At 42.8% G+C, this 14,029-nt stretch overlaps 1 protein-coding gene across 1 annotated transcript; it reads right to left on the bottom strand.

Moving 5' to 3' along the window:
* Positions 1-597: 597 nt before the first annotated feature.
* LOC308315702 (kinesin-like protein KIF11) lies at positions 598-13,853 on the bottom strand. Its single transcript, XM_080763817.1, has 26 exons — positions 13,520-13,853; positions 12,177-12,309; positions 11,987-12,084; positions 11,595-11,673; positions 11,132-11,317; positions 10,761-10,885; positions 10,563-10,653; positions 10,309-10,454; positions 9,892-9,988; positions 9,411-9,506; positions 8,242-8,330; positions 8,000-8,087; positions 7,540-7,613; positions 7,304-7,418; positions 7,094-7,165; positions 6,578-6,713; positions 6,074-6,246; positions 5,802-5,927; positions 4,859-5,014; positions 4,430-4,569; positions 3,878-4,038; positions 3,218-3,336; positions 2,540-2,759; positions 2,073-2,260; positions 1,503-1,586; positions 598-805 (listed from the first exon to the last, which is right to left on the bottom strand). Exons 1-26 carry the CDS (start codon positions 13,591-13,593, stop codon positions 716-718), a joined length of 3,156 nt encoding a protein of 1,051 aa, XP_080619943.1. The 5' UTR covers positions 13,594-13,853; the 3' UTR covers positions 598-715.
* Positions 13,854-14,029: the final 176 nt, after the last annotated feature.

Here is a 14,029-nt window from a genome sequence, read left to right as displayed (position 1 = left end):
TTGGACATTTAATGTGATGCAGTGTAGGTATGGACTTGTGACCAATTTCAAAGAGATCTTAAAGTGAAATATATATAAAAACTACCCCAAAGCACCTCAACTATACAGGAAAAAAGAAAGTTCAAGCACATGCAAACAGTGAATTACCCGTTTCTGCACATCAGGTGGAAAGCTCATATGTCCCAAACTTGCAGATTCAAAGCATATAGCTAAAGTGAGCAGAATGTACTTAAGGGGAAGATCTACAAGCTCAGTGTTGTGACACATTTTGAGCTTGTTGAATGACTTTTGGCACCTAGTATGATCAAGCAGCACTTGCCACCTGCCCAGTGGCAAAACTACAATGGTATTGTGCTCGACTGACCAGTAAACTGGCCCGACCAATGAGAATTGTGCAATGAATCTAGAACTAGATACATGAAAGTTTCACATTTTGAAATATAAAACTTATCCATGACAATGGAATTTTCTGAGCAGGATCTGTGCAAGGTATGATTTGTGAACAAGAGTTTGGTAAAGACCAACGGATCAACAGTAGTGGGCTAGTGGCTGAGAATTTGGTTTGATTGTGATTTGAGCTCAAATAAGCTACAAAAAGGATGTATGAAAACGTTTTATTATTTGAATCAAACAAAAAACACTAAAATGCTAGAAATTAAAATAATGCATTAAAACAGTTAACACGGAACATGAAAAATGGAAAAAGCCAAATGCTTTAATTCTGATGACGTAGCGGCAATTTGGACCTCGGAGTTAGCGTTTCAGTCTTAGCAGGGACTCTCTTCTTCTTCCGTTGCTGGGATGCCTGAAAGGAAAAGGGGGAGATTACTGAAATGAAGCTATAAATTCAGCATTGAATGCAGTCATCCTGAGGTTAATCAGGATAACATTTACAAATACCCACAACCTCTAAAGACAACTTTTGATGGTAGTTTCTCAAACTTCAATTTCAAGGACCCCCACAAAACGTGTACAAGATTTGGTTCCATTTGTACACTCAGTTAGAGACTTGGGGCTCCATTTGTCACCGCTAAACCCCTTATCCATAAACCTTTGCCTTTTACCATTTTGCAAAACAAATTTGAATAGTTAAAATGGCCCTACAAGCTCACAATGTAGATTGGCTAGTTGAGCATTGAAAAATGTTTTGCAAAATAGTAAAAAAAAAAAAGGGCAAAGAAATGTAGAGATAAGGGGTTTAGCGGTGACGAAAATAGAGCCCCTAAGGTATATTCAGACTACAGTTTTAGCTGATAAGGTGACCACCAAATACTAGAACAAAGCTGTGGTGGCAAGTGCTTCACCACTCATCCAAACACGCCTGCTTTTACCCACCACCGTTTCAGCTCACCGCATCACCTAAAACTGTAGTATGAATATGCCCTCATGGTCCATTTGAAATCAGGAAGGGTCCATGGCCTGGACCCAAGAGGGTCTCAGGTTGAGATTAAAATGTTCGACAACCACTGCACAGAATAATCTTAACGGTTGGTACTACCCACCTTGAAGAAGGGTCCACGGTTGTCGTTGCTGCAGACCAAGTTCTCATCGTTCTCGAACGATTCCGCCGAGACTTCAAGCAAATCCTAGACACCACATTCGATCATTAGAATGCTACCTAGAAGCCAAGGACTATTCCATTTCAGAAGTTCATATATATGCACACAATAAAACACTAAGTTTCTCTGAAACTTAGCCCCCTCCCCCCATCAGTCAACAGTAGATGTTTGTGAGTCCAAGATGGCCAACATGGAATTTGAAGTTACTGAAAACTATCGTGGTAGATGACCAAAATGACAAATGAAAAACCCGGTAACTGCCAATTGTAGGAAGTAATGGGCGATCTAGAGCTCAGAGACACTGGATGATGATTTTGAGATGGGGTCCTTAGCCAAAAACACAACCACTGACATAACATACATTTTAAAGAAAACTGTTCTGCCCTACATAGCCAGAGTGCAGTGACTGCCAGGTAGGTCAAATTAGCCTGCGTGTCCAAAGAGGACGTTACTGCATTTTGGCTTTGTAGGGCAGTCAGTTGGCCTCAGGTCTTAATGGGTTGAAGCGTTTACCTGCTCTACTCTGTGTTGTTCAGCCTCCAGCTCTCGTTCTACCTCCAGTGCGTCAGTCGCGGCCTGCAGTTCAATGGTGGCCTGCAGTTCCTCCTGTTGGAGATGCAGGCTCTCCAGTAGCTCAGAGCGCCTGCGAGACTTGACAAGCTCCCTGGGGTACTCAAACTCCCTTCGCTGAGGAGTCATACCTGGAGGACCACAGAGGTTTTGGGGGATCCGTCAGTAAAGGGCCATCACGTTTTGTGAAATGTATTTTTGCCCCATTAAAAACAGGGAAAGCATCAGTGTAATTTTTTTGCCATTAAAAGAAAAGAAAAAAAGCAGATACAGTACAAGCTTACTGTGCATCACTTTGTGCTGCAAGCATGTACATTTGCCAATTTGAAACATAGCAATGTACTAATAATATGAATACTGCAGTCAAACCTGCAATGTGGGCTTGTCAACATGTCTTTGTTGGTTCTTACCAGTAGGGACGTCCTGTCGCAGCTCCTGGTGGAAGTGGTGGAGCAGCTCTTGGGCGCTCTCCACGTGGCTCTGGAGGTCAGCGTGCTGCTGGTCAAACACAGCCTGGTCCTGGGAGACCCGTGTCTGGAGTGAACGCACCGTCTGGGTCACCTTCTCCTGCTGCCCCGTCAGCTGGGCCCTGGTGTCTGGGAGCAATGTGTTGGAATGGCTCTCCACACGCTGAAAGAAACCATACAAATGTTAAGGCGTCAGTCTACATATAGGCAACCAGAACCAGTTGAAGAAATTGAAGTTTTGATTTTATGGAATTTCTGAAAGCGCAGTAAGCTTTGAGAATTCAAAGGGCAGGAGACCATTCCCCCCCTAGATCAGTGGTTATCAAACCTAACTTCAAGGACCCAGAAGTCAGTGAGTGAAATGGTAAGGGTCCATTTGCCTTGTACACTCAGGGTTAGACCTGCAAGGGTCCATTTGGAAACCCCACCTTGAGAACCACTGTCCTAGATTAGTTTATACACTGGTACAGGAAGGGTACTCTGTATCGACCGATATTAAAAATGTTCTGTTATGTCATCCCCCCCCACTTGCATGTCAACCTGTGATCAAGAGATCATTACAGGTTACAGACGACGTGTCGCAGGGCCAAACCACATGTCTCATCTGCTTTGTCATTTTACCTCTTGGAGTGCCAGATTGGCAGCAGAGTTCTGCCCAAGGAGGGCCATCTGTTCTTGGGCTTGGTTTTGGACCCTCTCCTGAGCTCTGGAGCAGTGATTGCCGTTGCGTTCTCCGAGACCTGTTGGGGTGCACAGGCACGACAGAAGTGAACAAACACTAGAATGAAGTAAAGTAAAGCCATTCCGTCTTTTTGTTATGTGTCATATAGCCTATAGCTCTATTCATTGCTATAGTGAGTCTATCTCTGGCACTTTAAAGAGAAAATGTATGTTTAGGTCAGGATATGAATTTTATCCAATCAGATAACTCTAGGGAAAATAAACGCCATTAAATTGAAACTGATAAGTCTCTCCCCTTTCAAGATGAAATTGGCAACTTAATTCCCACTGAATTTAGTATTCTAAATTGTTCACATACTGCCCTACTTGATCATACTACAGCATCACACAAGCAAAGCATCAAAAACTGTTTGAACTTGTATGTCAGCTACTTTTCTGAATCTATAACAGGACATGAGGTTTCCACCCGGCAGATATATAGAAACATACATTTAGTTATTTCCAGAAAGCATATGTAGGATTTAGGAGTTAATTTTTTTATCGGACTGAGGTATAAAAACTATAAATGGTTACGATGAGCACACCAGTCAAAAGTCCTACCAGTGAGGGAGCGGTGCAGGAGTGAGCAGTAGCCGGTACTCTCCTCCAGGGCCTCGTCAGACACCTGGGCAGTGCAGCGGATAGCGTTGGCCAGGGAGGAGACGGTGGAGGACAGGTCGTCTGCCTGGACCGCTACGCTCTTCTCCGCTTCACTGCAACATCTGGACAGAGAGGGTCGATTGCGTTTGGATTGATAATAAGCATGGCATCCAGTGGTTGCCAAACATTTACAGCTCAAGACAAGACTCAAGAAGTCTTCCCGGGACCAAAGAGTGAAAATGGCCATCAACAGGCTCACAAACGAAGCATGTGAGCTTTTAGATCTGCCTTGAGTTTTTTTTAAATTAATTTATGGAAATATTTAAACTAGATGAAATTGCTGTAATAGATGAAAAGTTGTGATTATCATTTGTTGAATAATCATTTTGTACATCTTTTGGAAAAAAAAAGGGAAAAGGTTGCTCATTTCAATATATTTCCAGGAATTTCATGACCGTGGAAACCCTGTGTAGTGCGATTGTATGGTTGGAGTGAAGGTAGTGGTCTACTCACGTTGAAATTGCTTCCTTCATGCTTAGCACAGGTGTCTGTAGAGCTCTGCTGGCTGTAGCCAGACCCCCAAAGCGGGTCTTGTTGTTAATAGCCATCAGGCTGAGCTGGCTTTGGAGACAGTGGATCATTTGATCCATCTCCTGTTGGTAGCAGAACAAGGGCTTCATTTACAAATAGATACCAATACCAGTTTCTTTCCCGATAACTAGTCCCATAACTTGCATATCGGTTAGGCTTACGATTAGGAAAATATTCAGTTTGGAGTTATGTAGAGGTTAAGTTTAGGGGTTGGGGTTTGAGTAATGCCCGATTTAACTTGGCTGTAGACCGGTGTTGGGCGCCTTTAGAGTAAAAAAGGCTCAAAAAGGCATTCATAGAAAATGAGTTAGGTTAAAAAAAAGGGGGCATTAGAAAATGTGTGTGGCATACCTGCTGTTGGGTTTCTGACTCTTGTTGGATCCGTTGAGACAGACTGTCATGTTCGGCCTCCAATGAACAGAGAGCATCCAGGGAGGATGTCCTCAGCTCAGCCAGTGCCTGAACATGACTGGTCAGAAACATATTGACCTCCTTCATTGCCTCCACCTGATTGGATGACAGGGAGTAAAGCCAGACATCAAGTGAGTGCAGTAATCACTGTGCATTTAGTAAATATAATAGCTCAGTGGTTCTCAAAGTAGGGTTTGGGGACCCAGAGGAGTGGGGTTCTACAGTCAGCCAAATGATTTAGCTGTTGTATGGCCAATTAAAATGCGATGGACCAATTGAATGTTCTCAAAATCCACTACTTTAATGTAACTATTATGGTGCTGCCGAATCTTTTAGAATAAAGGCGCTACAGTGCCAAGCAGATAATATTTTATTGGGATAACGGCTGCCTTCCCTCTAGGCAAAAAGAAAATACATGAAGCTAAATCCATTCCATTACTACAATGCGCCAGTAAGTGAACTCTTTAGACTCGTTAACATTGTGAGGTGGTGCATGATGCAGTCAGAAATTAGTCTGGTCATAAGCGTTTGAATCAATCTGCACAGAGGCAGCGTAGATTCCATAAAGTAAATTGTGCGCTCAGGCAAGCGAAACAGGTCGGGAGCAAGCGGCTGCAGTTTACCCCCTAAAAAAAGATATATTTTAGTGTTCCCATTTTATTGATTAAAAAAAAGACCTTAAGACATCGCCACACACCCCGCGGTTTTATTTGATAAAATGTGGACACGTCCTGGGCATCAGAATTGTTAAGACCAATCCTGTATGGTGATCCCTAAAAGACAAAAAAAGTCCATAGCAAAATACATTCTTCAATTTGGGGGTGCTTGACATGAAGTTTAAGAACCACTGACACATTGGTAAATGTAATTGCATCATACGGACCTTGTCAGCCTGGGCTCTGTGGTCTTCCACGGTCTTCCTCATGGCCTCATTCAGCATTCTGATGGCTGCCACACTAGGAAGAAGGGAGCCGGCAAGAGCCTCCTGAAGGTCCTGCTTGAACTCCTCCTAATACACACAGCAGATATGAAGACCAACTTCCAAGAAATTACACTAGACCATCTACATTCTACATGGTCACAAACGCATCACGACGTGTTTATGAGCTGCCTTCTGTCAAAATGGTGATTAATGGCGACGATTAAGGTCCTCACCTGCAGCTCCAGCAGGCCTTCTCTGTTCTGCAGACACAGCGCCTCCTGCTGGTGGACTTTGTCCTGGAAACCAGCCACACCCTGGGCCACCAGCTGTGTGACTCCTCCCATGAAGGACTCCATGGTGGCCACAGCGGTACGCATCGCCTCCTCGTTCAACGACAGCACTGCGTCTATGGAGGGATGATGGGTTAAAGCTAAATAAAACCTCATGACTGGCCAGGTCCTAAAGTGCGATTTGTGAGTCAGTGGGGGAAGCAGCCCCCATGCACAATAGCAGCTTCCTAAATTACAGCATGTACAATTATGTGTTCCTGCCATCTACATAGTGCTAACCAAGTGAAGAAATCACAGGCCTTGGATATTCTGCACAATGAGTACTTTTAGTACACTTGGATGCCAATACCTTTACTCAAGTACATTGTTTTCGGCTATACTTTTAACAGAGGGAGCATTGCTAAAATATTGCAGAAGTAAAACATTATTCCACCGCTTTAAACTCACCCATGGAAGAGGTGTAGCTGGCCAGCGTGCTGCGGTGCTTGGATGCCTGCTGGCAGACACTGCCCTCCATGTCACTGAGCACATGGTCCATCCTCTGGCTGAAACTTTGGTGGACAGTAGTGTTCTGTTGGTCCACCTGGAGTTTAAAAAGCAGAACGTTACTGGACTGCCTTACCTTAGCAACCCAATGAAATCAGTTACACTTTCTTGACTTAAATGCATGCTTGACGTTCCATCCACAGAACATGTATATATCGTCAGTCACCTTGTGTGTTCAGGAAATGGACAAAATAAGCGCATTTACCAATGTAGTTCTTAATCACAAGCTTGTTTACTTTTATTTGATTTATAAAACCCAGCGAAATCTTAATTATCCAGGCCACCGCTAATATACGATACTGGCTAATTTTGTCACTTGTGTATAGCCATTATTTTACAAAATATAGAATAAATGTTTGGTCCTACAGCAACGATATGAAGTAACAGAACGTGTGAAAGCAAAGAATTGAATAGCACCTTGTTCTTCCTGTCCAGCTTGTCATGGAGACCAGACACATGGCTGGTGCTGATGTGGGCTGTATTCAGCAGCTGGAGATAAGACAACCCATCAGATTAAGGTAGTGATGAGACTAGTTCAGCTTCCTCACAGGGCAGGGTGCAATTAACCCGACAACCCATGGGGTTCTGCCCAACAGCAACAATATATTATTTTGTTTTAATCCTCACCTGGTCAGCAGTGCTATACAGCTTCTCCTGGGTGAAGGTTAGGTCAGAGCTGATGAACTGCTCCTCTGTTAGGTGTTGTGCGGTTTCCTCGAGGGCCTTTGTGGTCTCATCTAGCCTGTAAACAGAAAACCAGGACACTTATTACTTTCAAGAACTGCATCCCTCCCACCACCACTCTGGTCAGCTTCTTTTTGAACTAAGGTGGTGCACATGTGTAGTAAATAGTTGTAATGAACCTGTGGTCTCGCTCTTCCAGCTGGACAGTGCGCTGCTCCAGTTGGCTCTGGCTGTCGGTGAAGAGCTCCATCACCTGGGGAGAGGAAATGGACCCAATGAGTGGCTATAGCATTGACACAAGGAGAACGTTCATGGTCTGGGCAATTAAATGAGAAAAGACAGGAGTAGATCAATATAGATTCTGTCCAAATAAATACACATGTCAAAAAGCCTTGTATTCATTGTTTTGTTTTCACTGAAAGCAAATAATTTGATGGTATGGGGTTGGAGATTAGACTCACATTGACCCAGTCATCAAATTATTGACTTGGAGATGAGACCAACTGTGAATTCAAGTCTGGTGTGTATAAAAGTTTGAATATGCACTTACAAATGCCAGCTGATTACAGTAGTTGGGCAAGTAATATGTTGCGTTAAGATTCCTAGTTAATCAACTTGTGGTGCAAAACTGTAACATACCTTCTTCAGCTCCTCCTCTGCAGCAGAGATCTTTTCCAAATATACAGCTATAGTCCCGTCCTGGGAGGTGATCTGCTCTGTCATGTGGCTGTAACACAAGGAGTAAAAATATGAAATGGGGGGGGGGGGGGTGTAAATTGAGCTACAAAGTCATCAGGAATGGTGAAAAGGGCAGAAGTTGCATTAAATATTTTTCACACGTTTGGATAGGCATCCAATGTTGTATTCCCCCAGTGCCATACCTGTAGTTCTCAGTGGACAAGTACACCCCATTCTTGTCTCGAGCGGCAGTCAGGTCACGCTTCAAGCGCTCAATTTCCTCGGTGTATTCCTTGAGTGGGGGCAAGAATGGAGTCCACATATAAGATGACTGACATTCAGCTTTGTGCGTTTGTCAAAAACAGATGGTGAATCTGTACAGTCTACTACAGTGTATAGTTTTAAAGGTAAGACAACGTTGGTAGAAGTTTGGGTTGTGTAGTTACCTAGCCATGATGAAACTCCAATGTGGACAAGTCAAAATTGCTCCAGTGATTAGAAGTTGATAATTTAAAATATGCTCCTCATTGACTTACATTGCATGCTGAAACAGCTCTCAAAGTCACTCTTTTAGTACATACCAAACAAGTTTATGCAGACAATTATAGATCACCAAAAGAAAATGTATAACTGTTGATTTTGCCTTTTTTTATTAAAACCCAGACTGGATCTGGAACATCAAAACATTTTCATAAAAATGTTAACTTCCTGTTTTTTACCATGTTGTCTGAATCAACTTTGTGTTTGTTGATTTACTAAAAGTGTGATTTTGAGAGCCGTTTCAGCATATGAGGAGCATATTTTGAATCATTGGAGCATTTTTCTTGTCCACATTTGGAGTTACATCACGGCAGGGTAACAACTTTGTTTTTTTCAACCAAGGGTCATGTTTTAGGTTCTTATTAGAGAAAGTAAAAGATGAGTGTAAGTTAATTTGTTCATTTGCTTCTTTCGTTTTAGCGATTTTAGCAATTTTTTACAGGGGGCGGGGGCATTTGAACATTTTACAAATTATAGCGATTCTTTTTTTACCAGTCCTACTAGACTCCAGGAAATTACATCTGCCCACAAAAGATCACAGGATCTACTGAATGTGAAGGTAGAGTACTGGGGGGGGGGGGGGGGGAATGATACGGTGTGTCAAATAAGCTCAATGTCAGTTTGACACGTCGCCCTTCACATTCAGTAGATCACTAGAACCCGTGATCTTGTGGCCAGATGTAAATTTATGAGGTCTAGTAAATAAATTAATCTCAAAAAAGAAATGAAGACTCATCTTTTACTTGCTCTAATAAAAAAAACATGAACCTTGGTTGAAAAAAAACTGTTGTCCCAAGGCAAAATTCCTAACGTGACTTGTTTCTCCATGTACCTTTATGAGCGTTGACTTGGTCATCTTCTGGTTAATCTCTGGCTTATTCATGATGTTCTTGGCTCTGCTGGCGTACTCCAAGGTGCTCAATGTCTCCTACACAGCACAGACAACGCAGCACCAACGTCAACATAGTCTAACCCATAAAAGGAGTGAAACTTTTGAAAGGCATCAACCTTTCAATCCAGTAGCTACCTCTGTGTCTCATTAGTTTGCTATACATGTAAGCACATAATTTGAATATTTAGGTCAGGTTTTAGGAGTTTATACAATCAGTATTAAGTCTAAATGGGCTAAATTAACTGTAAATCTTATATTGGGACACACACAGATCCGACACACCACAGGTCTGACATACTGAAATCACCCGTCGCGCCGGACAATGAGTTTGTCAGACATGCGTCGCCACTTGCTATATAATTTTTGACCAAATCACACAAATCGGGAAATGGTGTACAAAAATAAATTCTGATGAACACACCTCCAAGTTGCAGGAAGATGGAGACACCGTGGCGATGATCGACGTCTTGGTCCGTCCCCCAAGAGAGTCTTGAAGGATCCTCGTCAACTTCGACTCCCTGTAGAACATTAAGATCATGTCAGGAGATTACCTTGGTAGTACCATTTACTAGTGCTGCAAACGAATATTCCATATTTGAAGGAATATTCAAATATAAAAAAATGAATAGACAAAGGTTCGAATTTTTTTTTTTAAATGCTGTGAGAGCTCTCGCAAGACTGAGCCATTTAACGTTCAACGGCTGGTCTCACGAGATCACAGAATCGTCAGTCATGGGCAGAAGGGAGAAGTCTCCCCACAAGCTTTACTTAACGTACAACGTTTTGTTTTTGCTGCGCACCTAAAGAACCACTGCCGTACAACACAACCACAGTTTACCTATAAGGGACGTGAGGTCTCTTCTCCACCAAGGCCGTGATCACTCTGCCGAGCGTCAGCAGAGACTGGTTTATGTTGCCTGCTTCACGGGCACGTTTGTCCTGTGCCCCCGAGCGGCCGATGTTTTCACTGCCCGCAAGATCAACCTAAAGACATGGGGACAGGTTGAGTTGTGGTCCACTGGAGCTCAGCAGGTCTCACTGAGCCAACAAGGCATTTACACATTTTTACAACTTTTAGTAGTGTTAGTTTACCAGGTTAAGCTTTCCAATCTTCACCAACTCTTCTCCTTCCAGGGTGATCTCCTTCATGATAATGGTGATTGAGAACACCGAGTGGGATCGACTTGAAAAGAAATGTTACCATGAATACAAACAAGGTAATTGAAGAGGCTTGCTAATACTAGTGTGTATATCATAAATGTATATATATTTATTTTTTCTGTTGAATACCTGGAATAGGCATTCATGAGTGTGGCAGCAGTCTTCCTCTTGGCAGAGCCTCTCTCAAGGATGGAATAAACTTCATTCTTATTGTGGACTGTGATCTCCTCCAGACCTTTAACGACCACGCCACGCTGACAAATACACAGCTAATTAGTCACTTACAAAAATAATAATAATCACCCATCGTTTACTGACAGCATGCACATGGCTGCAAGGATGTTGACCCTTTAATAATTTTGGAAATATCCGATTGTCCCCTTACGCACGATGGTCGATCGTGGGGAAAAACCTGATCGGAGAACTTCTAGAATTTCACACAAACTACCCAGCTTTAGTACTCTATAGCCACAGTAAAACAGTACTTCAGAGACCGTTACCTTTTTGCCTGGGTCATCGAAGAGGTTGAGCTTTTCGCCAACATCATCTCCAGGACTCAGCAGGTCAAACAGCTCCTCGTTATAGATCTCCAGGAGGGACACTTTGACAGAGAACTCTGAGCCACTCTCAGACAGCTTTTCGAAGATCTGATGCAGCGTCCTGGGGATTATCCCAGCCAGTGGATCCTGAAATCAAACACAAGGTTGTGGAACACCAGTACGATGAGTTTTGCCCATTTGGCAGATATTAACTTAACTGCACCCAAATGAACATGATTGCACTGTGCACATGCATTTGTGTGACTGATTTAGTATCCATCAATGGAAAACTGAAAGCAGACAAAACCTCAGTCCAAAAGGAATATTTTGTTTTAATCACCATGTTCACTTCATTATGCAGCTTGTAACTGCCCGAACAATGCCCTGCAGTACTTTGGTTGTGTGAAAAAGTTGAAAAACTTACCTCCTCCCAAGTGACCTGCAGATCTGGGCTTCGTTCGCCTTCCATGGTGAAGGTTTTGCCGGTCCCAGTCTGTCCATAGCTGACCAATCACAACAAATATACATCAGCCACGGATCATGTACTGTGCCATTTTGAACAGTTAGTTAAATACTAATTATTTAACTAGTTAAATTAAATACTAAAATAAAGAATTTGGTTTAATTTGGATACGATGTTCAGAAAAGGGTAAAAAGTGGACATTTTAAACATGCGTCCATGGGCCAGCCGGAGGGCGTAATAATCACAATCCCATAACCCTATTCTAGGCAGGCGACAGCAACTGTTGGTTACTGCTGCACCACTACACATCCTCAAGTGGCTACAACACAAGTTTAGTGCAAATGCTTGCTTACGCAAAGACTGTGCAATTGTAGCCCATGATGACCTCGTCAAGAATCGGGCACACTACGCTCCGGTAGACGTCGATCTGTTTTGCTGCGGGACCAAAGACCTAAGAGACGATTGAGGGGAAACGTTGTAATGGAACAAACATTTGAAATGTGGAATCAGTTGTGCATGTATTTTTTTTTAAAGCCTGCTCACCATATCAAACGTGTAGGCCTTTCTGGCTGTTGCCCTGTCATTGACCCCACCAGACTTGACAATCACCTCCCTTCTGCTGGGCTCACAGTTGACTACATTGTGGGTGCCCTTGCTCTCTGCTGCACTGAAGGGCCTGAAAACACAAGGATAAGTGACTCAAGTTAGTGGCACAACATACACATTTACTTAAGTACTGTACTTGTACTTTGCTTGAGCATTACCAATACATCTCAATGATCCAAACATTGTACTTTTACTCTACCTCATTTGACAGTCACAGCTGTAGTTACTATTCATTTTGTGGATTTGGATTACAAAACTAACATTAAGGCCATTTCTTGAAAATATCAAATCTACAAGCTCACAATACATCGCGGCGCATTGTGAGCCGTCCCGTTAAAACACTGGGGTGAAAAAAAGAAAAAGAAGAAGTTTGAGACAACCGTTAATCTGCTTTGTTTTTGCGAAGCCTGTGCTGAAATTTACACGTAGGGCTCGTTCCCGATGTGAAAGTTAGATTCGGCGCGGCTGACAAAAAAAGATCAGATGTTTAAGTAAAATAAAGAATTTGGTTTAATTTGGATACGATGTTGAGATTCAGAAAAGTACAAATTAGACATTTTAAAAGGTCGCGTCCAGGGCCAGCCGGAGGGCGTAATAATCACAAATTAAACCATGGACTCAAACAAACCACAACAGTGGAAGTGCAAGTACAAATTGCCCTCAACGAAACTAAATCATTTTGCTAGCCCTGTAGCCCAGGACCAAGGCTATCGGAGATGTATTTTATAGAGTCTGAACCATATGAAATACATCCGACAGTAGGGCTTTCCGTGGTTTAGTGTAGCTTAGCTCGGGTCCGTTGCAAATGTAACGGCATATGGAGCTATGGACCAGAGCTAGGTGTAGTTTAGCAGCTTAAACACTCATCAGTCCCTCGCATGTCAAGATTTTCATACATTTTCGAAAATAGCCAACCTACAAGCTCAACGCTATTTTGTAAGCATATTTGGGGATTGCTTGACCAACAAAGCTGCATGTAGACGAGGCGTTTGCGCCAGTGGTGTAAAGACTAACCAATTACATTTACTCAAGTACAATTTTGAGGTATTTCGACAGCCTTCTACTTTGGGTACTTTAATACAAGTTTGTACTTTTACTCCTGCATTTCTGCCTTTTACTTGCAATATTAATTCTACATTGCTTCAAGAACATGCAAGTACCACCACTGGTCTACAGGGGCACCGCACAAAACGCGCCCACCCACAACCAACCAACAGAAATCAGTGGGGTAAACAATTACAATAAACACAAGCGTTAGCATAGTAATGAAAGTAAAATACCTGCATCTGACGACAACCTGAACGTTCTTCCCCTGCTGCTTGTCCTCTCGTTTCATGCTCGTGTTTGATGCCATTTTTGCTACAAGCAGGAACACACTACAAACACTAACTTTCCACGTAAAAACTCGACGTTTAAAAAAAAGACAGACGATTAAGACAGTAAAAGACACGGATAAAAGTGGTCCAAGTGTGTTTGTGGCCGAGTTTTGTCCTCGAAATCGTTCAAACGGCGAACTTACAACACAAAATAACGTTGAGAACGCCCGTCCGTTGCGATGTGTGGTCTCAAGCCAGCTGAGCAATTATCCCCTCAACATTTCCAGCCTCCCTTATATACCAGACCCACTGTGTGTGTGTGTGTGGGGGGGGGGAAACCAAAGCCCTTTAAAGAGACCGCGCGTGAAGTGGGAGTGGTCTCGTAAAATATTCTATTGAGATAGGATTTTTTGATTTTCATGAGCTGTACGCCATAATCGAGATTAAAACAAAAAAAGGTTTTAAATACTGGGG

The sequence above is a fragment of the Protomyctophum bolini genome (assembly GCF_963924005.1).
Source record: "Protomyctophum bolini genome assembly, chromosome: 5".
In the NCBI taxonomy this organism is placed as follows: domain Eukaryota; kingdom Metazoa; phylum Chordata; class Actinopteri; order Myctophiformes; family Myctophidae; genus Protomyctophum; species Protomyctophum bolini.
This window is presented reverse-complemented; position numbering and strand designations above follow the sequence as displayed.

Coding starts and splice junctions, on each gene's coding strand:
- LOC308315702 (XM_080763817.1), bottom strand. CDS start 13,593: ATGGCATCAAACACGAGCATGAAACGAGAGGACAAGCAGCAGGGGAAG. Junction 10,886..11,131: donor TCGATGACCCAGGCAAAAAG/GTAACGGTCTCT, acceptor TGTATTTGTCAG/CGTGGCGTGGTCGTTAAAGG. Junction 7,614..7,999: donor CAGAGGAGGAGCTGAAGAAG/GTATGTTACAGT, acceptor TCCTCTCCCCAG/GTGATGGAGCTCTTCACCGA.